Raw genomic sequence first — 26,992 nt, forward strand, 5'->3', positions numbered from 1 at the left:
TGCCCCCTTGCAAAATTGCAAAGCATCGCAAATAGCAATGAATTTGCAGATACATTCGTAAATACAGAACTTTTTTTCCATTTTTTTTCCATCTGTGCCAATCTAGGGGTTCCACGAATATGCTCAAGAACCAGACTTGATGTTACATGTGCAGAGAGAGTTAGATTTGGGAGGAATGTGTTCAAACTGATATCTAAATTGCAATGCAAAAATAAATTCTCTGATTAGTATCCAGGCTGAATTAAACCCACATAAAGGTATTTGGTTTAGCTGTGTTTATTCCAAAAGAAGATATATTTCTAAAAATGTCAATTTAAAGTTTGTAGCAAATACTGTATATGGAATATTTTGAGTTCTGTCCATAGTAATAACAGTTATTTTATACATGCATACAATCTAGAATTCAAGTTAAGGTAAACCCAAGAAAAAAAAAATGAACTCACTGTTTATAATTGAATGCAATGTCCGCAAACTCTTTACGTCTGGCCCGATAAACAGGATCAGTAAATCCCTAAAGAGGTAAAAAAATTAAAATAATTATATATTGACATAGCTCCTGCTTGACGAAAAACACAATTATTATAATATCTAATGAGGCAGCAGTTATAATAATTTATCATTCATGTCTTAATGTATAAATGTTATACTGTAGCTATTATTAGAACTAGTAAGCTAGTCTGCTACCTTATGTGTTTGGGCATGTGTGAGAAAGAGATGTAGTTTCATTCTCTGCCAGCAGATGGCAGTGTTTCGGTGACTCAAGGACACTAGACATATATAGATGATAGGAATATCTGATATACAATCAGACCGACTGGGGGTTTCAATCCCATTTGGGCACTTAAATGGGTCACTTTTTTTGCACATTTTAGCTTGCCATGGCAGGAGGCGGTAAACCATGAATTGCTCTGCCAGATGTAATCTAGTGGCAGGCTAAAACATTTAATTCCATTGTATGAAAAATCAAGCTCTTCTTGATGTTGAGAAAGGTGGCAAGATAAACTATAGAGCACCCACTCTTTAGCTGAAGTGCTATAGTCTACCAGCCACATTATCACTTCACCTGAGAGGGGTAAATGTACGAAGCAGTGAAAAGGGAGGAGAAGTTATAAAGTGCCTGGTACTTTATCACCGGCCAATCAGCTACTGACTGTTAAGTTACAGGCATGATTTAAAAAGGGACAGTTACAAGCTGATTTTCCAGTGATAAAGTACCAGGCACTTTATCACTTCTCCTCCCTTATCACTGCTTGACACATCTACCCCACAGTGGGGCAGATGTTTTAAGCCTGGTAAAGTGATAAAGCAGTGATAAAGTGGAAGGTGATAATGCACCAGCCAATCAACTCCAAACGGTCATTTATCAAACACAGCTGATTGGCTGGTGCGTTATCACCTTCTACTTTCTTACCATTTTATCACTTTACCAGGCTTAATACATATGCCCCACTGTTAGAATTCTGATTTTCCTGTTCTGTAGGGCACAATTTATTTAAAGAAGTTTATTTAATAAATATAAATAGCTTAAGGTGGCTCCGTGGCTTAAATTACAGTATGTTTAAGATTTTGTCTGTAACATTAGTGTATATAGTGTGTACATATGTTTTCCTGTTTGCTTTCTATGGACATTACATATTGACTACATTAAAGTAATAAACATGATCACTGGCATATGTATTTTAAAACCCCAGGAACATGTTTATGGTTGCTCTTCTGAAAACTTTTAGGCTTTTGGTAAAAGCCGGATAAGATTCTCTGGGGTTTGGATGTGAGAGAGAAGGGAGAGCTCCATCCATGAGACCGATTTCTGGACTTACGCTTTCATCCTGACAGCATACGAATTCGTGCCTGCACCTGTAAAAGGCTGATATAAGCTGTGGCTGGGCTTGGCTCAGGGTCTCTATACATTGGAAAACAGGCAGCAGGCCTGTTATGAGACATTGGAGTAGATATAGGAAGCAGTTATAAGGGAGGAGAAGTGAGCCAATGCAGAAGTTGCCCATGGCCATGGCAACCATTCTGTATAATCATAGATTATGCTATAGATGTTACTTCAGTACTGATTGGTTGCCATAGGCAACTTCTCCACTGGCTCATTTCTCCTTCCTTATCACTGCTACATACATCTGCTCCATTGTGATTTACTGACTGTAAGTACTGTGCAAATGCATGTGTTTGTGATAGGGGCATTACGTCCTACCGGCGCGCCCTGTGAAATGGAATCTATTATGTTTGGATAGTGTCAAGATGGGATAGGATTTTTTTAATGTTTTGTTTTATGTATTGCACAATAAAACTAGCCACGTTTGTGCTCTTTTCCTAGCTGCTGTGTGTTTCGTAGTGCCAATCTGCCCGAGGAGATGGCACCCCTACCCTGATCTCCAGCTTACTAAAACCTGAGGTCTGGGAGCCTAATATCTCCTTCTCAGGCACTTGTCCCTATGAACACTTTGTGCATTTCGTAACCTTATCGCATAAAGTTGTGGGGAAAACAAAAACAAACTATTGTTAATAAAACAATAAACTCAGATATACTGGAATGCTTTTAACACATTTGCTTGTGGACATTTCATAATCTAATAAATTATTACTGGAAACATTTAAATAGTAAGTACAGTATTATTACAATAAACATAAAGGAACGTTTGGAAAACTTTATTTATAATAAATAATGGTAAAGAAAATAAAGTGTGGACATTTGCAGATATAATGAAATTGGATTGACATGTACTCACTCACCCAAACATCAGAGGAAATTATTAGTGACACATTAGGGTTTGAATGCTGGATCATGATAAGGAAGGATCATCTGAACCACACTTTGCAATATTCATGTATATTATTCTTCAGGATAAAGGATGTTTGTTTTAACTCATATTACAGTTTTCAAAGAGCAACACTTTGGTAGAAATGAAACCATGGAGTAATAATAATTATTTCTGTATCGCTTTTATTTTTCTTTTGAAAATATTTCTCTGAAGATCATGAATTGCACTATACAATGCTTAATGCATATTGGATTAACCTACAGCACAAGTGGGCAATTATCTATAATTACACTAAATCAATGAAAGTAATGGAACCATTTTTTGAACATTGAATTTAAGCCGCAATATAATTAGTCATATATGAATATTCTGTCAAGGTTTTTTTTCAAAGCAATAAGTAAATTGAATAAAAACTCAGGTGGCTGCAATAACAAAGTACATGAGAGTGTTCTGACACCAATGAATTGTAAATCTAAAGCGCTAGACTAGATGTGTACTACAGCTTCCACTGTTATATTAGAGGCTGCTGAGGGCTAAGTAGCTAGCACACAATTTGAAGATACCCTGTGGTCTCAAATAAATAACCCAAATGTATCCTTATGTTAAAAAAATACAGCTTTGCAATTTGTTGCAATGATATCATAAAGTGGCAGAGGTGTAACTATGGGAGGCAATGGAGTCATCTGCTGCCGGGCTCCTGCTCCCAAGGGGGCACCTCTCCTTCCCTGCTCGATATAGCTTCTGTGGCTTACTCCCCTTCTTAGCAGGACAATAGACGTCACACTCACTTTAGAGTGTGCCACTCCTTTATCAAGACAAGAACGTTCTTGTCTTGATAAAGGAGTGACAACCGAAACATCGATTAGACCTTCAGTGTCCGGTATAGTTTTTCAGAGAAGTCTAAGTGAATGCTGCGATTTGACTGACTATATAAACAGTATATATATACATAAATACATACACACATGCATACATTTATATATGTTGTGTGTGTGTGTGTTTGGGGGTGGGGGGGGGTGCACCAGTATTTGTCTTGCCTTAGAAGAACTTGGGCGAACTTACGCCTCTGTAAAGTGGTATTATTCCGTTATTAAGTACAGATATGTGGGTTTGTTTCCTGAAAACCGAAATCCCCTGAACTTGGCATTTCCTATGTCCATTCAGATTATGTCCATCCAGATCTGTCGACATGCAATAGGTTAATATAGGAAATGTCGACATAGTCTTAATGTCGACAGGATCAAAATGTCGACATGAAAAAGGTATACATGTGAACAGGTCGACATGCTTCGGTCTTGGTGCCTCGCTAGACTCTGCACACTATTATATTCTTCCTCTTTGTCAACATGGATGGCGAAGTAAGAATAAACCGTTTTTTTTTTAAAAAATCACGTAAAAATGTGGACCTTTTTATGTGTCTACTTTTTCCATGTTGACATTTTGACCATTTCGATCTTTATAATGTTGACCTTTTGACCCTATTGACCTTTTGATCGTCAACCTATTGCATTTTGACCTTTTGGGGTAGACCTATTGACTGTCGATTTAGACACTGTAAATCTATTGACCGGAACCAGTCAAAATTGTCCATAGCCAGAATATACGGTGTGTATGCCCCTTAACGCTTAGTAAAGATGAAGGGGTTGGGCTATTGTGTCAATGTCATCATCATCATCATTATCATAAGTGAACTAGGGCTGTGAACAGCAGCACTGTCTGTAACAGTGTCAGACTGTCAGTGGCATCAGTGGAGGACTGTGAGCTTTTAGCCAAATCATCACTATTAAAAAAAAGAAAAAAAGTGTGGTCAGGACAGCTTCAGGCATCACCGTTACTAATAGCGATGTGAATCGCAGTGATAAATGAAATAAAATGTGTGCGTTGTTCATGCACTGTACTTCAGTAGATACCATCATTACTAATATCGCTGTCAATCGCAGTGTTAAAAAAATGTGTGTGTTATTGTTCAGACACTGCACTTAAAAAAAATACTTTCAGTAGGTGCCACCATTAATAATAGCTCTGGCAATCGTATTGAAAGAAGTGTGTGTGTTGTTGAGGCACTGTAATTAGAAAACAAATTCAGAAAGTGTCACCATTACTTATAGCACAATGAATTGCAGTGTTAAAGCTAACAGGTGTGTGTACTTTAATAATGGGACAGATATATTAAGCCCGATGAACTGATAACGTGGAAGGTGATAATGAACCAGCCAGTCAGCTCCTAACTGTCAGGTTGGAAAAATGACAGGAGATGACTGGCTGCTGCATTATCACCAGTGGCGTAGCTATAGCTCCGCAGCCCCCACGGTGGCGGGGAGGTACAGAGAACATGTGGGCGCCGGGGGTCTGCGGGGCTATAGTTACCCGCTGCTGTCTTGCCTGCCTTCATGGTCCCGTCTCTCTGTCTCCCGGAACCGGCTCCTGCTCCTATAATGAAAACTGACTCTTAGAAAATGGCTGCCCCCATACTGCAGACAGTTTTCTGTCTGCAGTATGGGGGCAGCCATTTTCTAAGAGTACATTTTCATTATAGCAGCAGGAGCCGGCGACGGGACCGTGACTGCAGATTCGGCCGGGCAGGTACGAGCATGGGGGGGGGGGGTTTACGCCGAGGGGAGGGCAAGGGGGGGCGTCGAAAATTTTGCGGGGGGGGGGGGGGGGCATAATAGGTAGGGTACTTGTGTATTTTGGCGGCGCCCCCGATGTCCGTCGTACGTCGGACAGATCGCATCGCATCGCATGCCATGCACCTGATGGCATACGATGCGATGCAACGCGATTTTGACCCCCTATACGACCAAAAATCGTATAAGCACCCAAATGGGTGCTTACAATGTTAAATGCACCCCCACGCCACCCCCCCACTATAAACGTGAACCCGAAGCGTGGCGAGCGCAGCGAGCCCGCGAGGGGCGGCGGTACGCGTCCTACGACCTTTTCATACCCCCACTATCCACGTCGGCGTGGAGTTGAGAATAGAATAGTGTGGCGAGCGCAGCGAGCCACCGAGCCCGAAGCGTGGCGAGCGCAGCGAGCCCCGCGAGGGGACGCGGATACCTTCACAGGTAAACGCGTCCCTTCGCAGGCTTCACAGGTATCCGCTGCGCTCGCCACACTATTCTATTCTCAACTGCACGCCGACGTGGATAGTGGGGGTATGAAAAGGTCGTAGGACGCGTACCGCCGCCCCTCGCGGGCTCGCTGCGCTCGCCACGCTTCGGGTTCACGTTTATAGTGGGGGGTGGCGTGGGGGTGCATTTAACATTGTAAGCACCCAATTTGGTGCTTAACATTGTATAAGCACCCATTAGGGTGCTTATACAATGTTTAATCGCATCGCATCGTATGGCATTGTATGCCATGTACAATGGCATACAATCTCAAAATTGTATGCCATCGTGCACTATCGTACGATATTGCGTCGCATCGCATACCATCGTATACGTTATGGTATGCGATGCGATGGGCACCGCCAAAATACACAAGTACCATAGGTAGTTATGCCATGTTATCACTTCACCAGGCTTAATACATCTGCTCCAATAATTAGATGCAACGGTTCCTAAGAGCTCTGCCAGTTGATATGGATCAGTCGATATAAGAGCAGGAGCAGCAATTCTAAATCTACTAAAGGTAGACCAGGGGACACAAAGTTTAAGAAAGTGAACTTGAAATCAAAACAGTATTTCATAATGGAGAATATTAACTGCTAAAGATGGTAGAATTTCCAACATGCCATACACCACATGTACTGGCAAGGAAAGGCCCATGCCATGGTCTTTGTTTGCGAGCGGTGGACCTGCAAGTGCTACGGCTGTTTCATGAAGTAGAAGATTGCCTACAGAATAAGTAGAAGTATAGTAGAGGAAGCCAGGGACAAACATTGATGCTGCAACACTCGCTCTGAGTCTAGCAGAGGTGTCACCTTCAAAACAGACAAATCAGCTCCCCCCCCCCCACACCCAAAAAAAACACTGGATGAAGAACAAACTGTGCCCACAAATCTCTGGGGAGAGTCTGGTGGTGTCCACATTAGCTATGTGTATAGTAAGTGTGACATTACTGACATTGTTCGCACAAGGGGAGTGATATTTAGAGACTGCACATACACATAAGTATCTATGCGCACGTGCAGCCTCTGTGTGGGCACGGCAAATTGATTAGCAGTGCAGGTGGGGGGAGGGGGGTGGCGACCGTTGTTGCACCCAAGGGAATGGCCAGCATTTCATGGGAGTCCCCATGGACATTCGCTCGTGATGCGGTTGCAGGGGGCAGGCAGCTGACATCAGCGGATGTCAGCTGCCCGCCTGCTTCCCGCACAGGGCACTCCCAGATGTAAGACACTAGAGAGGTGTCTTACATCGATCTGAGAGCGCTTGCAAAATCATTTCATGGTCAAATAATTTTGTCCCTACACACAAGGCTGTGAATGGATGTCTATGCTAAACCATACTTGCTCTGTTAGGCAGGGGGGCGGGGCCATTGCCGGGAGGAAAAAGAGCCGGCTTGGGGGAGGTGCCACAGATGGGTTGTATTGTTGGGGGTATGCCTATGCTAATCACGTCATTTTAACCACACACCCCCGCTGTGCAATGTCATTATTTCAGGCATTGCACTGCGGGGGGCTAAAATGACGCGGTCGCGTCATTTTACCCACGGACACCCCCGCCGAGGGGCGATTCATGGGAGAAGGGGGGTTATGTGGGAGGGTGACCCGATTTCCGGGACCCTCCCGGCCATTCCGGGAGGGTAGGCAACCCTGTGCGAAACATCCATTTGCATGTGTGAAGAGAAATCAGATGCAAGGGGGCGGGGGCATTCTTGCAGGTGCCGGGCGGCATTTAGAGGACCCACAAAGCTGCGAAGCAGAATCAGGCCCATAGAGAAGTCTCCATCAACCATGTTTCCATACCCTCTGCAAATGTAGAGATGAGTAGTACAAGATGGTGACAGAGATATGTGTACGTGCAGCAGGATGAGGGGGATATTTGTGTATCTGATCCTAATGATGTAGTTGATGATGAAGGTGTGATTTGTGTAAGTCAGACACTAATGGCAGCAGTTCTTACCCATGATAATAAAGAAGGCCATAGTTATGCTAAAACATCCATCTCTTACTGTATGTGTGGAATTTGTGTGCACCATAGGAGCACACGTTCCAAAGGGATTGATAGAGAAGCCAAGAAAATCAATTATTTAAATTAATTAATATATAATTTACCAGCCTTAGGGGGCGATTCTCTAACACAGAAATCTGTTATCGGGGTTTTTACCGCATTTCTGTATGCTCTAACCCCCCTCTGCAGTTTGAGCGCTGGCGATTCCCTGCAGAAGCCTATGGGCTTCTTACCGCAGCGCTGTTTGAGGGATCCGTCATGGATCCCTCCCAGCATGCCCTGCGGCCGGCGCCGTCACTCTGCGCATGCACAGACCCGGAAGTCCAGCGCAGGCATCGCCTTGCAAGGCACAGCTCTTATCGCAAGAGCTGTCCCTTGCATTAATAACGGCATATGTTAGAACATATGCCGTTATTAAAAATGCGATGCCCGGCGATACAGGGCTGCAGATGATACAACATCCCGCCCTTAATCTACTTACATACCCCACCTCCAATTTACTGTACTGCCCTCAGCCCTGTCTGGCACTGCTGTGTGTCAATGTTCCATAATGTTTTTTATACTGCCAGGGTTTGTGCCACTGCTCTGTTGCTTGTTTTTGTTTTATAACTTAAAAACAAGGTTTTATACTGCCATCTAGTGGACAACATTTCAATTGCAGCCAGAAGAGTTCTGTAATATTAGATACATGTAAGGCTGTTTTCCATGAAGCCTGGACCCAGAAGGTAAACTCCTCCACTGGGGACAGCCTGCTTTTGCTTGCTCAGTGTCTCATTTTCATCAGCGACCAGAAATGGTTGCTGATGAAAAGGAACCTCTGCCGGGGGAGCCGCAGAGGGAATCAGCTGCTCGTAGGATCAAGCTCCTGCGACCAGCGATCTTAAGAAGGCTAAAAACGAGAGCGCTCACTCAGAAATTTATCGCCGGTGCGCACTCCAATCGCTGGCAATATGGTCGCTCAGCGACCATATTGCTAGCGATAAAGGCCCGTGTGTACGCACCTTAAGATGCAGTCATCGTTGGTGACTGAAAAAATTACAAAATCCTTATGACCAAGCTTTTTATCAAACTCCAGCTAAAACATCTATGTTCCCTTATAGTTGCTCTACCAATTCTATACTTGTAAAAATGCAATAAATATACTGTTCTATTGAAAACCACTGATTGTTCATACAGTATGTATATATTCAACAGTGAGAAAAATCATCTCTAGTGGACCAATAAAAAATTTACGTGGACTCGATTAAAAGAAAAATTTGAGATAATTAGTTTGGATGTAGGAACCATCCAGATGTGTCCAGTAATCAATGGAGTACAAGTACCATGTAGTCTTTGGCTATGTTATTTTACATTTACAATGTATAGGTTTACAGTCATATGGTCGAGAGGGTCAAAAGGTCAACAAGGTCCAAAGGTCGACAGTCAAAAAGTCAACATTCAAAATGTCGACATGGAAATGATGGACATGCATTTTTCATGTTTTTTGTGTCTATGTCGACATAGTGTACCGCATCCCCTGTTTGCTACGCTAGCCATGGGCCACCTTGGTGACTCGTTGCACTCGGCACACTATTATATTCTCCCTCCATGCCGTAATGGATGGTAAGGTATGAAATACGCCTGTCGGCACATGTTAGCTCAAAAAAAAAATTGCATGTGGACCTTTTTCATGTGGATACTTACAAGGGAAGAGCTCATTCCTGAATACTACTTATTATAATTATATATATATATATATATATATATGTTGAACAACAGGAGAGATGAATCTGCGCTTGTATGTGGTCACCAACCAGACGAAAGACAGGATAAGCGTATTCCTGTGAGACACTAAGTCCAAAAGTATAGCGGACTGCAGCTTTCTCCAGCAAAGAACCCAGGACTCGTAGGGTTAAGGGAAATCTGTTTCAGAATGGAATAGAGAAGCGCTTCATAGTGTAAAACTGTATTTATTAAAAACACATACAGTGCTGCGGCACATCAAATCAATGTGGACTCGTACCGTTAGGGTAACCGCTGTGGGCTGGTTACCACAAGATATTACAATGAAAGCCTCAGGCAAAACTCCAACCTCCGTCAGGACTCAGCCGGGTAACAGGACACGCTCACCGCACGGAGAGTGAGGGAAGCGCGCCGGGAACTCCAAACAGGAACGGACACGGTGGGGAAGCCGGGGCACAGGTACAGCAGACGTCACCAAACCCCGCCCTAACGCGTTTCGTATCAAACTTCGTCAGAGGGCGTGGTTGGTGACCGTCTGCCGGCGGCTTAAAAAGGAGCAGTGACCAATCAGGCTGTAGGTTTGCCGGAGGTGTGTATTTCCAGACAAAAAACAATCAGGCTGTGGGTTTGCCGGAGGCATATACTTCCAAACAAAACGGTACATTTGTACAGACAACAAAATATCAACAATTACATTAAAAATATATATAACAAAGTGCAACATAATTGCAATAAATGTCAATAATATACAATAAAAGGACAATATATATATATAGTATATGAATGAACAATATATACATCCAATTCAAAACAGTTTCTGCGGAAGAAAAGAAACTGACAATGAGAAGCAAAAATACATACAGATGGCAAAAAACTAAGGAAAGGCTGATAAAAAAGAATAATTACAATATATTGATAAAAAACATACAGAGATAGTAGTTCATCAAAATCTGCACAGATATCACAAAACAGTATATATATACATGAGAAAAGAGTATTCTCAAAAAAGGGGAATTTAGCGATTAATGAACAGCGTGATTTCATACCCTTCATTAAGACCTTGGGGTGCCAAGCTACCAAGGGTAAGGATCCAGAAGGTCTCGCGTCTAAGTAGCGCGCGATCTCTGTCGCCTCCCCTTTTCCCAATCGGAACCAACTCAAGGCCCATAACCTTAGTGCCCTCTGGATTACTATTATGACAAGACTTATAATGTCGGGGAACACTATGGTTGACCACGCCATGTTTTATGTTCCTCAAGTGTTCCAAAATGCGAACCTTCAAAGGGCGTTTGGTCTTGCCTATATAAATGGACCCACAAGGACAAATTAATTTGTACACGACATAGGTTGAGTTACAATTAATAAATTGATTTATTCTAAAAGTGGTACCATCATGCGACAAAAATGATGAGCTCTTTTTAACCAAAGAGCAAATCTTACACCTGCCGCAAGAAAAACAACCCTTCAGAGTGAGGAAAGAAGATGGGTTAACATTAGACAACACAGATGGAACAGGCTCTAGTTGACTCTTAGATGTCCAGGCACTGATAGTTTTGGCCCTTGTAAAAACAATTTTAGGAGCATCTTCCAAATGTTTACCCAATACAGGATCACACTTAACAATATGCCAGTGTTTCTTTAAAATAGTAGAAATCTGTTTTTCCCCATCATTGTACTTTGTAATGAAGAGACAGTCACTATTTTTATTCTCAGGATCTTTAAAGATCCTGAGAATAAAAATAGTGACTGTCTCTTCATTACAAAGTACAATGATGGGGAAAAACAGATTTCTACTATTTTAAAGAAACACTGGCATATTGTTAAGTGTGATCCTGTATTGGGTAAACATTTGGAAGATGCTCCTAAAATTGTTTTTACAAGGGCCAAAACTATCAGTGCCTGGACATCTAAGAGTCATCTAGAGCCTGTTCCATCTGTGTTGTCTAATGTTAACCCATCTTCTTTCCTCACTCTGAAGGGTTGTTTTTCTTGCGGCAGGTGTAAGATTTGCTCTTTGGTTAAAAAGAGCTCATCTTTTTTGTCGCATGATGGTACCACTTTTAGAATAAATCAATTTATTAATTGTAACTCAACCTATGTCGTGTACAAATTAATTTGTCCTTGTGGGTCCATTTATATAGGCAAGACCAAACGCCCTTTGAAGGTTCGCATTTTGGAACACTTGAGGAACATAAAACATGGCGTGGTCAACCATAGTGTTCCCCGACATTATAAGTCTTGTCATAATAGTAATCCAGAGGGCACTAAGGTTATGGGCCTTGAGTTGGTTCCGATTGGGAAAAGGGGAGGCGACAGAGATCGCGCGCTACTTAGACGCGAGACCTTCTGGATCCTTACCCTTGGTAGCTTGGCACCCCAAGGTCTTAATGAAGGGTATGAAATCACGCCGTTCATTAATCGCTAAATTCCCCTTTTTTGAGAATACTCTTTTCTCATGTATATATATACTGTTTTGTGATATCTGTGCAGATTTTGATGAACTACTATCTCTGTATGTTTTTTATCAATATATTGTAATTATTCTTTTTTATCAGCCTTTCCTTCGTTTTTTGCCATCTGTATGTATTTTTGCTTCATATTGTCAGTTTCTTTTCTTCCGCAGAAACTGTTTTGAATTGGATGTATATATTGTTCATTCATATACTATATATATATTGTCCTTTTATTGTATATTATTGACATTTATTGCAATTATGTTGCACTTTGTTATATATATTTTTAATGTAATTGTTGATATTTTGTTGTCTGTACAAATGTACCGTTTTGTTTGGAAGTATATGCCTCCGGCAAACCCACAGCCTGATTGTTTTTTGTCTGGAAATACACACCTCCGGCAAACCTACAGCCTGATTGGTCACTGCTCCTTTTTAAGCCGCCGGCAGACGGTCACCAACCACGCCCTCTGACGAAGTTTGATACGAAACGCGTTAGGGCGGGGTTTGGTGACGTCTGCTGTACCTGTGCCCCGGCTTCCCCACCGTGTCCGTTCCTGTTTGGAGTTCCCGGCGCGCTTCCCTCACTCTCCGTGCGGTGAGCGTGTCCTGTTACCCGGCTGAGTCCTGACGGAGGTTGGAGTTTTGCCTGAGGCTTTCATTGTAATATCTTGTGGTAACCAGCCCACAGCGGTTACCCTAACGGTACGAGTCCACATTGATTTGATGTGCCGCAGCACTGTATGTGTTTTTAATAAATACAGTTTTACACTATGAAGCGCTTCTATATATATATATATATATATATATAGCAGCGTAGTCGGGTGGCACTCACGGAAATAACTTGACAGGCACAAAAAGTGCGCTTAACGCTTCTGATGAAAATCTGTAAGGATTGAAACGTTAAGCACACTTTTTGTGTCTGTCAAATTGTTTCCGTGAGTGCCGCCCCGACTACGCTGCTATCTGCTCATTGACACATACCTCCCAACATTTGTCGACGGCGACTCGGGACGCATCTCCTGCGCGCCGTAAATTTCGGGGGCGTGGCCTAATTTCGGGGGCGTGGCCTATACTCACGGCCCCCACGAGGCCACGCCCCCATTTTGCCGCTATGGGGGCGTGACCCAGAGGCTCTGTGAGCCTCTAGCCATGCCCCCAGCCCCCTGGCTGCGGTAATAGACGCTGTGCGCATTATTAACGTTTATTCCCCGCTGCTTAGCAGCCGACAGGGGGGACTCCCAACAGCCCCCCCTCACCGCGGGACACTGCCGACTGCGGGAGGGACAGCGGGACAGGCCCTGATAATCAGGACTGTCCCGCTGACTCGGGACTGTTGAGATGTATGTTGACATAGGAGGGAACCCGGATTCTGTTGTTCCTGATCAAGGGAGTGCCGGACCCCAGGACCTGTATATATATATGGTACTCTTTACCTAGGACGGCGCCCATCGCGGGCATCGCGTCCATCGCATGCACTAAAGTAACGGGTGCGACGCGACCGACACGATGCCCGCGATTTCCCATAGGGATCAATGTTAAATTTTTCAATGGACGCGATTTTTCAGTTCAATGCCTCAATGCCCGCGATTTTGCCATAGGAAACAATGTTAAATGGGCCACAGAGCCCAAATAGGAACCCTTAGCAGTGAAATGTTCCCACGCCACCCCACGATCCACGCAAACCCGAAGCGTGGCGAGAGCAGCGAGCCCGCGAGGGGCGGCGGTACGCGTCCTCCGACCTTTTCATACCCCCACTATCCACGTCGGCGTGGAGTTGAGAATAGAATAGTGTGGCGAGCGCAGCGAGCCACCGAGCCCGAAGCGTGGCATTGATGTGATAGCTATGTGGGGTCCCGTGAAGGGGGCTGCAGGCTTAAATGCATTGATCAATTCATGAACCAAATGTCCACTATTTATTATCAGTTAATTTAGTGTGTGCAGAGCCCCTACAATGTTTATTTATATATATATATATATATATATATATATATATATATATATATATATATATATATATAGGGTTTGGAGTTTTTCCGGCACTCACAGATATAGGGGTAATGCGTCGAGGTGCCTTCCTGAAATAGATGCAAATAGACTGGTATCCTGAGTCCTTGGCAGGGTCCCCTGGAAGAAGGCGGCACTCTCACGACTGTATTTCAAAGATTTTTCTGGTATTCATAAAGTGCACATAAAAAACAAGGCGTCTACGTTTCAAGACCCTTCAGGTCTTTTCATCAGGACGTGCATTTTTGAAAGTGCAATGTGCTTTCCACAAGTCGTGAGAGTGCCGCCTTCTTCCAGGGGACCCTGACAAGGACCCAGGATACCAGTCTATTTATATACATATATATATATATATATAGTCATCCAAAAACAAACAGAGGCACTCAGGAGGTCTTTTGAAAAAAAACTTTAAAAGGCAATGGAAAAGGTTCCCGACATTTCGGGGTTCACTTACCCCTTTGTCAAGGTGTCCTTGACAAAGGGGTTAGTGAAGGGATTTAGTGAAGGGATTTGCAGCAGCATTTGCATAATGACACAGATGTGTGACCTGCAAAAGTCGTGGACGCATTCAACTCAGTTAGGGCCCAATTCATTTGATCGCTACTGTGCAAACTTACCATCTTATCGATTATTGAATGGCTTTGAATGCGTACTGATTGTAGCGCTCATGCGTGAGCCAAAATAGTGTCAGAAATAGTGAAAATATCTCATCACAATCCCTTCGCAATTTGACAGCCAGGAAGTTGTCATTTGGGGGTGGACACCCGCCATTTTGGGAGTGTCAGAAAAACTGCAGAGGTGCCCAGGCGTTTATAGGAAAGGTGTGTGACATATGCCCCAGCCTCGTACAGCCTGTCCCTGTTGCAGAGTTGTGGAAGGGTCAGACTTACTCACATTTTCACAGACTGGGAAAATCATTTAATTGCCAGTGAATTGTGTATGGATGTGTGACAGGATAGCGGATTGTACATATTTGCAATTCTCTCGCAGATTTGCACAGGGCGGGTTTTCTTTCTGTCTAGGCTGCGGCTATGTACTCACAGTCATCTGCAAATTTGCAGATGAATGATCAGGTCTGAATTAGGCCCTTAGTGTGCTCTAAGCAAAGCAATATATTATCATCAGGCAGTGAGAGAGTGAGAGGGAAAGCTGTGGTAGAAACTGCACGGAGGGCTAGCAACTCTGTGGATGCAGCTGTATCATCAATATGTTTTTGCTCCGAGCAGTTTAATCCTTCCTTTCTCTTTGCAAATGTAGCACAAGAGGTTCATACCCCCACTATCCACTACGGCACGGAGTTGATTTTATATAGTGTGGCGAGCGCAGCGAGCCACCGAGCCTGAAGCGTGGCGAGCGCAGGGAGCCCCACGAGGGGACACGGATTACTTGAGATATATTCACTGAGCCCGAAGAGTGGCGAGCGCAGCGAGCCCCATGAGGGGATACGGATTACTTGAGATGTAGTCACTGAGCCTGAAGCGTGGCGAGCACAGCGAGTCCCACGAGGGGATACGGATTACTTGACATGGTTTCACTGAGCCCGAAGCGTGGCGAGGGCAGCGAGCCCCGCAAGGGGCCGTGCAATACATGTCAAGTAATCTGGGTCCCCTCGCACGGCTCGCTACGCTCGCCACGCTGCGGACTCAGTGAATACATGTCAAGTAATCCATGTCCCCTCGCGGGGTTCGCTGCGCTCGCCACACTTCAGGCTCAGTGGCTCGCTGCACTCGCCACACTATATAAAGTCTACTCCGTGCCGTTGTGGATAGTGGGGGTATGAACAGGTAATAAATCGCATTGCATTTCAAATCGCATGCAAATCGTATGCAAATCGCATGCGATATCGCATGCAATTTACTGGCGCCTTGAAACTACACAAGTACCATATCTTCTTTCCTAGAGAATCATGGAGAGGAGACTTTCAGCAGCTATTAGTGGGCGGGGATGGAGCTTTACATCATCAAGCCCCGCACATTGCAACAAAACATCACAGGATTTTACTAGTGGGGAGGACGGGGGAATGTGGGGGCATGCGGGAGGCTTGTCCACCCTTCTGGGGGGCTGGGTGGCAATTGTCACCCATTCCAAGAGGGTAGGCAAATATGAAAATGTAAAACAATATAAGACATGCTTACAGGATGATCAGAATCAAGTTCAGCTCCGTAGCTTAGGATTTGATTTGCAAACTTGTCCAGTTCCTGAATCGTCCTTGGAAACCAGGGGACTGAAATAAATGAAAGTACATAGAATTAGTCATTTTGAGTGACATGTGAGCCTGATCATGTGACCTGCTGGACAAGTAAGTTGTAGGATTCTTTGTACTTCAGGAGCAAAGGTGAAATATCCATCATGGAGAAGTAGGATAGAGACAGGCAATGGCCTTATCACGATATCCTATATAGATAGAGACAGATGGGGTAACTCACTGTATGAAGCTTGGAGAAGTGGTATCCACCCCCATAAAGAACGTTATGTGTAAGGTGATAATGCACCAATATGTAAATATTGTCACCTTGAACATAACGTAGGATAGATACCACTTCTCCAAGCTTCATACATGTACCCCAGAGTGAGGAAGAAGGAGAGAAAGCTTGATAAAGACAGAAAGAAAAACCGAGGAGAAAGTATTGCAAAAAATAACTGGAAGATGCAAAAATGAAATAACTACTAGAGCTACACAATAATTGGATAATGCAAATGGCTTGTCACATGGGTATCATAGTTCCCTACTTATTAAGAAGAACGACATCTATCCTGATATACCAGCGTGGGAAAGGAAGTGACTAAACACAAAATAAATCATTTGCAAACAACTTGGACAACAAATGACACTTTAGAAAATAAGAGACTGTGGCAGTAGCAGCATTTGTTACACGCACTCACTTGCAGTCACAAGGCTCTGGCCCAGCAGCGATGATGTAGAGCACAAACTGTCATGAAGCAAAAAAGCAGAGCTGGCACCTGAAAGCAAGGACACGTGGAGGGGGGAATGGACTAGATATGAGCAAAAGTTTCCAAGGATTCTGTGAAAATTTGTATTTTCTTTATTCTGCAGATCTGTGCGGAATTCAGCAGAATTGTCCAGCAGAATTTAGCCTTAAGTATTCCCCAATGAAATCTCCCTATACATTTTCTTATGTCCCCAATATACACTATGATTCTACTTCACCTGGCTTAAACCCCATACACATGGGGCGATCCTGCTTAGCGTTGTGTGCTAAGCGATGTAGGGCAGGTGATTTCCCAGGTGGCTAGATCACACATACACATGTAGGGAGGTTTGTATGGGCGATCTGTGCTAACTCAGTGTTCTTTATGCACATGCAAGCAGTTTATCTAGATCAGTGGTTCTCAAACACAGTCCTCAGGACCCCACACAGTTCACATATTCCAGGTCACCCTACCCTACAGTTGCACTCATTACTGACTGACACTTTCTAAAAGATCCACAGGTGGAGCTAATTATTTCACTTGATTCTGTGAGGAGACCTGCAAAACATGCACTGTGTTGGGTCCTGAGGACAGACTTTCACAGCCTCTTGACTGCACGTTCTAAAGATCTGAGCGGACAATGGTGATGCAGAGGACCATGCATCACCATCATTCATTCTGAATTTATTGACAAAGTCACAAATGCTGTCTGGAATGCCATAATTACAATGAATGGCAAAGCCAAACTATAGCCAAGATCGTGGAGGAAATATGAAAAACCTTCTAGATCAGGGAAAAGTGGACAAGTATAGATGTTGCCTACAGCAACCAATCAGCATGTTGCTAGCATTTAGCAAATGCATTCTATAAAATGATAGGTTGGTTGCTATGTACAACTTCTCCCCTTTTTAGAAGGATTGGTACATTTCACCATCTGGGATGTATTATGTATGACCATCAAATGGGAGAATGAAGACACAACCCAAGAAGGTAGGCTGAGCTATTTCCAAATTGTGCTATTGTGCTATTATTCACAAAACCCCACCGCAACTTTGCTCATCTCTAGTATGGACACACAAATACACATGGACACAACAATGTATGGAGATGAAAATCACAGGAGAAAAGCAAATAATTAGATAAATTATCAACATATCATAAAGCATAGGCACGCATGTAATACATAATAATAGATGGTATGCATATTCTGGCATACACATATGTATTATATATGAAAGCATACATGAAACAATTGGACAGTAATTAGAGATTTCACTGAAACAGAAATGTATTTATCTAGGAAATTCATATTATTTAGTGTAAAGATCTTAAAAAAAAACTATTAGGCCTTGGAGAGTGACAAACTGGAGAGAGAAAGTACCAACCAATCAGCTCCTAATTGTACTTTTTCAAACACAGCCCATAACATGGCATTTGAGAACTGATTTGTTGGTACTCTGCGGGTAGTTCAGGTTGGTTTGCAAAAGCAAACTCCTTCTTCAATGGACAAAACCATGTGCACTACAGGTGGGGCAAATGTAACATGTGCAGAGAGAGTTACATTTGGCTCTATTTTACACTGCAATTTAGATTTCAGTTTGAACACATCCCACCCAAATGTAACTCTCTCTGCACATGTTACATCTGCCCCACCTGCAGTGCACATGGTTTTGTCCATTAAAGAAGGAGTCTACTTTTGCAAAACAACCTGAATCTTCAGTCAAGGTTTAGAAAACAGACCCCATCTCTCTCCACTTTAGGCTTTAGTATATCTTGCACTAATTATCTATTTACTGTAAACACCCTTACACAATTTAGAGTCACTTCTTTTTGTTAATCCTATTAGGCTCCCATAGAAATATTTTCTTATGAATAGACAATATACTTGCAGTAGACTGTAACTGCACAGCTAGATGCTGGCTGTTTCTGTCAATTCCACTTTCCTGTACAAACCCAGCACACGAGCAGTTCTATAGACATAGCTGTAGATGTGGTTTCAAAGAAAGTCCACAAGATGTCCCCATAGCAGCAGTAATACTTCACTGGAATACATTCCCTCACGCAGGTTTATTTATTAACATTGCGCTTAGGTGAGAAAGAAACAATAGCAACCAATCAGGTGCTTGATTTAATTGATTTCCAGGTTGGGCTAGATATATACAGCACAGACTAATTGATGGTTTATATTATTCAATGTCCAGTACCTATGTAACCAAATTTGCACTCATTTGGGGGCTACTGTACTAAGCAATTATTATTTGCAGGATATCTCCCCAAAACATTCATTTGTGGGAGGTATCTGCACTATAGTATTACCAGAGAGCTAATGCACTCACCACTTGCGCATGTGCGGTAAGTAGACCACATATTCACAGTTGTGCGGACGCCATCAGGAAGTGACAATCCCTTTTAAATTTGGCAAGGATGGGCCACAATCAGAGTCCCTGCCTATGTATGCTTACAATTATTGCAGCCAATAAGAAATTATAATTATCCGTTCTAAAATCCAATAATTAATAATTATGCACTTTACTGTCTGAAATTACACCCACAATACTGTAATATGACAGTTTAGAATTGAGGGGCAGATGTATTAAGCCTTGTGAAGTGATACTGTGAAAGGTGATAATGCAGCAGCCTATCAACTCCTAGCTGTCATGTAACAGGCTGGGTTGGGAAAATTAAAGGAGCTGATTGGCTGCTGCGTTATCACAGGTCACTGTATCACTTACCCAGGCTTAGTGCATCTGTCTCAGAAGTTAGAAGTTGGACATCCAATGAAAACAGTTAGGTGGAAAAAGCCAGTGACCTACCATGATAATGTTTCTAATGCACAGTAACTGGGAGTTTCTATAAATATACCTTGGAAATATTTTGTAATAAGATGAGGCGCTTTCCAATTTCTTACAAACAGAGAATAAGAACAAGACAAAACAGTGAGAAAAGGGACCCTTCATGATGAAGATAAAAAACACTTTTATTGGAGAACCCACACAAGCTCCACACAATGATAAAAGCAATTGCTCGTATTAGGGTAATATACACTATGGGCTGGCTACCACATGATACAAATAAATACCAGGGCACACTGCTCCACCGAGAGCTCCTCCGCTCAGGATACCAGATCAGCCAGTGGTGCTGGATTGCACTGCAACGTCTGGAACCATCAGCCGGGGAGACACAGGAAGGGAAAGACATACCGGGACACAGAGATGCGGGCGTCATAAGCCATGCCCTAAAGTTTTGGGAGTCAAGTTGACTTAAAGCAAATTCCATATGAAGACAAAATCTTTTTAGCTGGGATGTGTTCAGCATCCCGGCAGTTGGGATGCCAACGTTCACTACACCAACGCCAGCACCCCGACTACTACCAGGAGACCAAGGGCAGAATCCCAAAATCAATTTGAATCTGTCGGAATCCAGACTGCCAGGATGCCAATGGTTAGTAACCGGGGCAGGTTAGCATTATGCTGGGGATGGATAGTTAGGTTTAGACACTGGGGGGAACTAGGGTTGGCATTTGGGGGATTAGGATTAGGCACCTAGAAGTGGGGTTAGGATTAGGTTGCGGGTGGTTATTTTAGATTTAGGTGGCGGGGTACTTGGTTTAGGCACTAGTGGAGAGGGAAAAGGTCAGGCTGTGGGTAGGAAGGTTAGTGTGAGGATGTGGTTAGGGTTGGGGGGCATGCAGAAGGTAAGTATACATACCTGACCCCTGTTGGGGTAATCCCTCCTTCAGGATGCCAGTGTTATTATTCTGACCGCTGGTCATCCGTATGTATCCCAATTAGCGAGCAATGATGAGTGTGCAAAATCGCAAGGCAGCTCTTCCATGTAAACATATAGGCCCAGATTCTCTAAGCTTCAAAGTAATAAAATAGATAGTGATAAACAGCCAGCCAATCAGCTCCTGCCTGACATTTTTCAAACACAGTCTGTGACATGACTGGTAGGAGCTGATTGGCTGGCTGTTTATCACTCTCCATTTTATCACTTTTGAAGCTTAGAGAATCTGGCCCATAAGCTTTTTCATAAGGTGTTCCCTATTTATGGAGGGATCTTAGTTCCAATCTCCATAGGTGGCATCTGTTCCAACCTGCCCATATTATAAATACTGTAGGCCACACTTGTAGATCTGTCTCTTCAATTGTAAAGAGATATAAGCAGCGATAAGTTCAAGATGCTTCTTATTGTTTATAGGGCTGCAAACACAAGTAGTCTTGGCACAATTCACATGAAACTCACCGTGATCCCCTTATGTACCTTCTACTGTTCTTAAACTGCTACATTATGTATTGTGGAAATTATGTAAAAACGTACAGGATGTCTTTTCTGCTGCCTCCTCTGGCTGCTTATCCCGGGGCAGGATGCCGGCATCTGGGGCTACTGGTATAGACTCGGCCAAACCTAGTAGCGGCAGTCAATCACTTCTGCTAATAGAATATCCCCGTAATCTTCTAAAAATGAAAAGAGGTGATGTTGCCCATAGCAACCAATTAGATTCTGTCTATCATTTTCTCGGATGCAGTTGAGAAATGATAGAGAGAATCTAAATGGTTGCTATGGGCAACATCACCTCTTATTTTTTAAGAAGCTTTAGTAAAGTTACCCCTTAGCATATATTATCCAGAGACTGAGGGGGAAACTTACTAACATGGAAGTTCTATTTTACATCGGATGTTGCTATGGGAAACCAATTTACTTCTTATTTATTTAGCACCCTCTAGAAGATAATAGACAGGATCTGATTGGCTTCCCCTGCTTGGAGGATCAGCGCCAGCGGGGTCTGTGGCGGGCGCTGGCACCTGTCAGCAGCGGTGGCAGATACAGCCTAGGGCAGTTGTGGCATTTTGCCAGAAACCAAAATGGCCACGGGAGGGCTGCTGCGCCCCGGGCAGCTCCTCCCGCAGCTCACGGCTCCGTCCATCCTCCTCCCTGGTCCTAGGCAGGCAGGCAGCACAACAGTGTTTGCGCGCTGGCCTGAGGAAGAGCAGCGTTTATATATGTTTGTGTGTATACAAATAATTATGTATATATATATATATATATATATATATATTTAGCAGGAAAACCAGGAAGGCACTCGCTGTTGGTAATTTAGAACTGTGCAGGGTCCATAATATGTTAATAGAGAAACTCACTCACCCAATCTCCGTAGCAGGCAGACAAAGCAAGAAGGGACCAGCACTCGTATTTGGATGAAGAAAATAAGTTTGTATTCACAATGCAGGCATATTATACAAACATTGCGCACAGCTGACCCAACAGCTGTTTCAACCAGGGAGTCCTGGTTTTCAACACCCCTGATGAAAACCAGGACTCCCTGGTTGAATCAGCTGTTGGGTCAGCTGTGCAAAATGTTTGTATAATATCTGCAAATCTATAAGTCCCCCCTGTTAGTGGGGGAGAAAGGCAAAATACACAAAGAGAATATATAGAGTGTGCCTTTAGTGTATCACCACCACCACCACCTCAGAATTTGATGACAAATATCAGATAAAATTAAACAGACATTTTATTAAAAAATTAACAGATCATGCCGACTTGTAGCATTAATTCATCCAATAATTCCAAGGCTGCATGTGTCACATGCAGCCTTGGAGTGCCATTCCATTGAAATCTGTTTTGCGATATCGGTACTTGTGTAGTTTCACGGCGCCAGTATGGCCCATGCTGCGGGCTCACGTGGGCGAGCGAAGTGCCATTTATACTATATTTAGTCTTTGGATTTCTGAGACCGAAGTGCATGATTTTGCATTTTTTGGCATTAAACTGTAGTTGCCATTCTCTTGACCATTTTTCTAATCTATAGAATTGGGTTTAGTGCTGCGCTCTGTCACTAAGGAACTACCAATGATGGGTTAAAACAAAATGGTTTTTATTTGCAAAAAATTATATCTTATTGATGCGTAGAAAATTAACTCTCTTCAATACAATGTCCAGTCAGTGATCAAAAATAAAAAATAAAAAAATATAGTAAGGAAGAATAGTAATATATAGTAATATACGGACTATATATACAAAGATATTCAATAATCTGGATAATTTACAGATTATTGAATATCTTTGTATATATAGGGGGAAATTTACTAAAGGAAATTTGTAAAAAATAGGTGTATTTGTATCCAGAAATACACTTATTTTTGACATTTACTATCCCGTAAATATGGCAATTCGTATTTGTATTGATAGCACATCAATACGAATACGAATTGCCGTATTTTCGGGATAGTAAATGTCAAAAATAAGTGTATTTCTGGATACAAATACACCTATTTTTTTACAAATTTAATTTAGTAAATTTCCCCCATAGTCCGTATATTACTATATATTACTATTCTTCCTTACTATATTTTTTTATTTTTTATTTTTGATCACTTCCTTGTATCTGTTTTTTTGTGTAGCATAAAAATTACCCTTGAAGGAATACACATACTCCAGTATCACTGACTGGACATTGTATTGAAGAGAGTTAATTTTCTACGCATCAATAAGATATAATTTTTTGCAAATAAAAACCATTTTGTTTTAACCCATCATTGGTAGTTCCTTAGTGACAGAGCGCAGCACTAAACCCAATTCTATATACTGTAAACTACAACGGACCCAGTCATCCGTTAAAGTGCAGCTGCTAGTCCTAAGCACACAAAAATAAATTCTGTGCGCAGGTATACCCAGAAAACAGCCCCAATCCCCCCTTCACTGTTTTCTACTGTATTGCATTTTTCTAATCTACCTAGATCCTCAATCATTTGTTTTACCCCTTCTGGTGTGTCTACCCTGTTGCATACCTTTGTGTCATCTGCAAAAAGGCACATTTTACCCTCAATTCCATTTGCAATATCACCAATAAAGATATTAAAAAGCACTGGTCCAAGTACAGATCCCTGGGGTACTCCACTTGTAACCTTTCCCTCCTTTGACTGTACTCCGTTTACTACAACTCTCTGTTTTCTGTCCTGCAACCACGCTCTTATCTATTCAACTATCTTAGAATCCAATCCCAAGCTTTCACGTTTATTTAACAGTCTGCGATGTGGGACAGTGTTAAAAGCTTTACTAAAGTCTAGATAAGCTACATCTACAGCCCCAACTTGATCTATTACTTTAGTCACCCAGTCAAAAAAGTCAATAAGATTTGTTTGACATGATCTTCCCCCAGTAAACCCATGCTGTTTTGGATCCTGTAAATTGCTGGTTTTGAGATATTCTACAACTCTTTGTTTTAAGAGTGTTTCCATCAATTTCCCTACTACTGATGTAAGGCTCACTGGTCGATAGTTGCTTACCTCTTCCTTGCTTCCACTTTTGTGCAGTGGGACTACATTCGCTTTTTTCCCAGTCCTCTGGGATTACTCCAGTAGCTAGTGACTGGTTGAATAATTCTGTTATTGGTTTTACCAGCTCCCCTTTAAGCTCTTTTAGTATCCTTGAATGTATCCCATCTGGCCCCATTGATTTATCCACTTTCAGTTTTGAGAGTTCTGTGAGGACTTTCTCCTCTGTAAATGTACTTGTCTCTCCCTCAGTTTTCTGACTATACTTGCAACTTAACTGTGGCCCCTTCCCCTCTCTTTCAGCAGTGAATACTAAGCAGAAATAATTATTAATATTATCTGCTATTACATTGTCCCCCTCAAGAAAACTTCCACTCTCTGTCTTCAGTCTAATTATTCCACTTTTTGTTTTTCTCCTTTCACTTATATACCTAAAAAAAGTTTTCCCCCCTTTACCCACTGACTGACCCATTTTCTCTTCAGCCTGTGCTTTTGCACATCTGATTACCTTCTTAGCCTCCTTCTGTCTAACAAGATACACCTCTTTGTCCTCATTCTTCTGCGTCTGCTTAAATTTCTTAAAGGCCAACTTTTTTGCTTTCACAATACTTGCTACTTCTTTTGCAAACCACAATGGCTTTCTTTTTCTTGTGTTTTTCCTAACTCTTTTGACACAAAGTATATATATAAACTAGTGGCATTATGGTGTGTGGCATATAGAGTCAGAAGCATTACTGTGTGCGGTGTATAGTGTAAGGAACATTACAGTGTGTGGCGTAACCTGTAAGTGGCATTACGGTTTGTGTCGTATAGTGTCATGTGTAATGGGCATTACGGTGTGTCACATATTGTGTAATAGGTATTGCGTTGGGAGGCTTATGTAATGGGCATTGCAGTTTGTGGCATATTGTGTAATGTGCATTGCAGTGTGTGGCATATGTAATTGGCATTGTGGTGTGTGGCATATTGTGTAATGAGCATTGCAATAAGTGGCATAATTTGTAATGGACATTACGGTGTGTGGCATAATGTTTAAGGAGTATTATGATGTGTAGCATATTGTGAAATGAGCATTGCTGTGTGTGGCAGTTTGTGTAATGGGCATTATTACCCCTTGAAGCATTTTTGAAATGTGCGCATTCCTTATTTTTAAAATGCCTATTAATGGGGCACATTTTTACTGTTAACACTGGGAGCCATATTGCCTAGAAAAAGCCCTGTTTGCTATGGGTAAGGGGGGGGCGCGGAAAACTTTTTGGCTTGGGTGAGCAAATTTTATAGTTACGCCATTGGGTTTCCCATAGCAAAATCCCATGTGATCAAGAACTCCCATCTTAGTAAATTTCCCCTGAAAATATCTCCCCAGGTTATCAGGTTATAGCATAAAATCTATGGCATGCCTGGCCAACCTGTGTCTCTCCGGCTGTTGTTCTGTATAACTGTAAAGGTGCCCATACACGCACCGTTCCCGGCATGCATTCTGGGCTAAAATAGCAACGCATCGCATTGCATGACTTGTGCATGCCTTGTGCATGCAATGCGATGCGATGCGATGAAAAGCAAATTAAAAAAGTATGTGCAGCACATACTTTTTGAACTGTGCGATGAGATGCCGCGAGAGCGCACAACTCAAAGCACAGATTGCACCGCCGGGATCAGTGCTTGTATGGGCACCTTTAGTCCCAGCATGTCTTGCCACTGATCATCTGGCTGGTTTCATAACAGCTGTAGAGCCAAAGGCCTGACCTAAGGTATAAATATGCGCAGTCACACTTACATGGACATTGTGGTGTTTGCTATTTAATGGAAATGTTTGTCTCATTTAAATAACTTAATCACAGCAAATTGTGTGTGTGTGTATATATATATATATATATATATATATATATATCAAGTTATTGCCAAGTATCCCAGCTGTAAACAGCAAGTCACTAAGTATGTGGATTCTTTTATCCAACATCAGCCAGAAGTATCCAGAAGTATCCAATAATTATCACCCCTTACATAAATAGGGGCAGAAAAAACGTGTACAGTCAACGGTACCATTTCGGTGTAAATGGCAACTTCATCCTGGACTGCACATACACATACATATAGACAGATATTTTTTGTTAAAACATTTTCTCAATTAAGACAATGGAGCGTTTCTTATCTGTTTCCAAAAGCAGACTTGTTTGTGGCTACTGTACAATATAAGACATGCAGCCAACATCTCCTTCTATAAATCTAAATTAATCTAATTACGGATGCACTGATTTCTTAGAAAATCTATTGCTGTCATGCTCAGTGCTGGGTGATTGTCTGCCTGCACAGACTAGTTGTCGTCTTGCTGTATTATAAATCAAAAGCAGGAGTTAGACATCTTGTCTCCTGGACATTAAATATTGATTTAATTTTTTTTAGAATAAAAGAAGCATTTTATGAACTTGGGCTGAACACCCAAGTAGTATCCAAATGAAGGCAAAGGTCAAAAACAAAATATGTGTCTTGTTCACTGTTTACACAGAATGCTAACTAAGACTGCAAGGTCATATTTAATTTAAATCAAATTATTGTGGTGTAACATAGGCATAAGTATTGGGGCTTTTTTTCATTTGTATCAATGTCCTTGCAGGAGGCCTATAGGATTAAGTAGGGTACACACAGGGTGATATGCCACCCAGTTGAACAGATTAGACAGGCATATCGCGCATATCTCTCACTGTGTGTGCTAC

General features: G+C 42.4%; 1 protein-coding gene across 1 annotated transcript in view; it reads right to left on the minus strand.

Moving 5' to 3' along the window:
- The window catches only part of PAH (phenylalanine hydroxylase), an 83,273-nt gene that overhangs the window by 16,498 nt on the left and 39,783 nt on the right, over nucleotides 1-26,992 (minus strand). The window contains exons 4-5 of the mRNA XM_083182254.1: nucleotides 16,206-16,294; nucleotides 444-511 (exon numbers count right to left, since the gene is read on the minus strand). Of these exons, the coding sequence (XP_083038380.1) occupies nucleotides 444-511; nucleotides 16,206-16,294 (157 nt within the window). The remainder of the gene's footprint in view (nucleotides 1-443; nucleotides 512-16,205; nucleotides 16,295-26,992) is intronic.

The sequence above is a fragment of the Crinia signifera genome, chromosome 4 (assembly GCF_055691185.1).
Source record: "Crinia signifera chromosome 4, ASM5569118v1, whole genome shotgun sequence".
In the NCBI taxonomy this organism is placed as follows: Eukaryota; Metazoa; Chordata; class Amphibia; order Anura; family Myobatrachidae; genus Crinia; species Crinia signifera.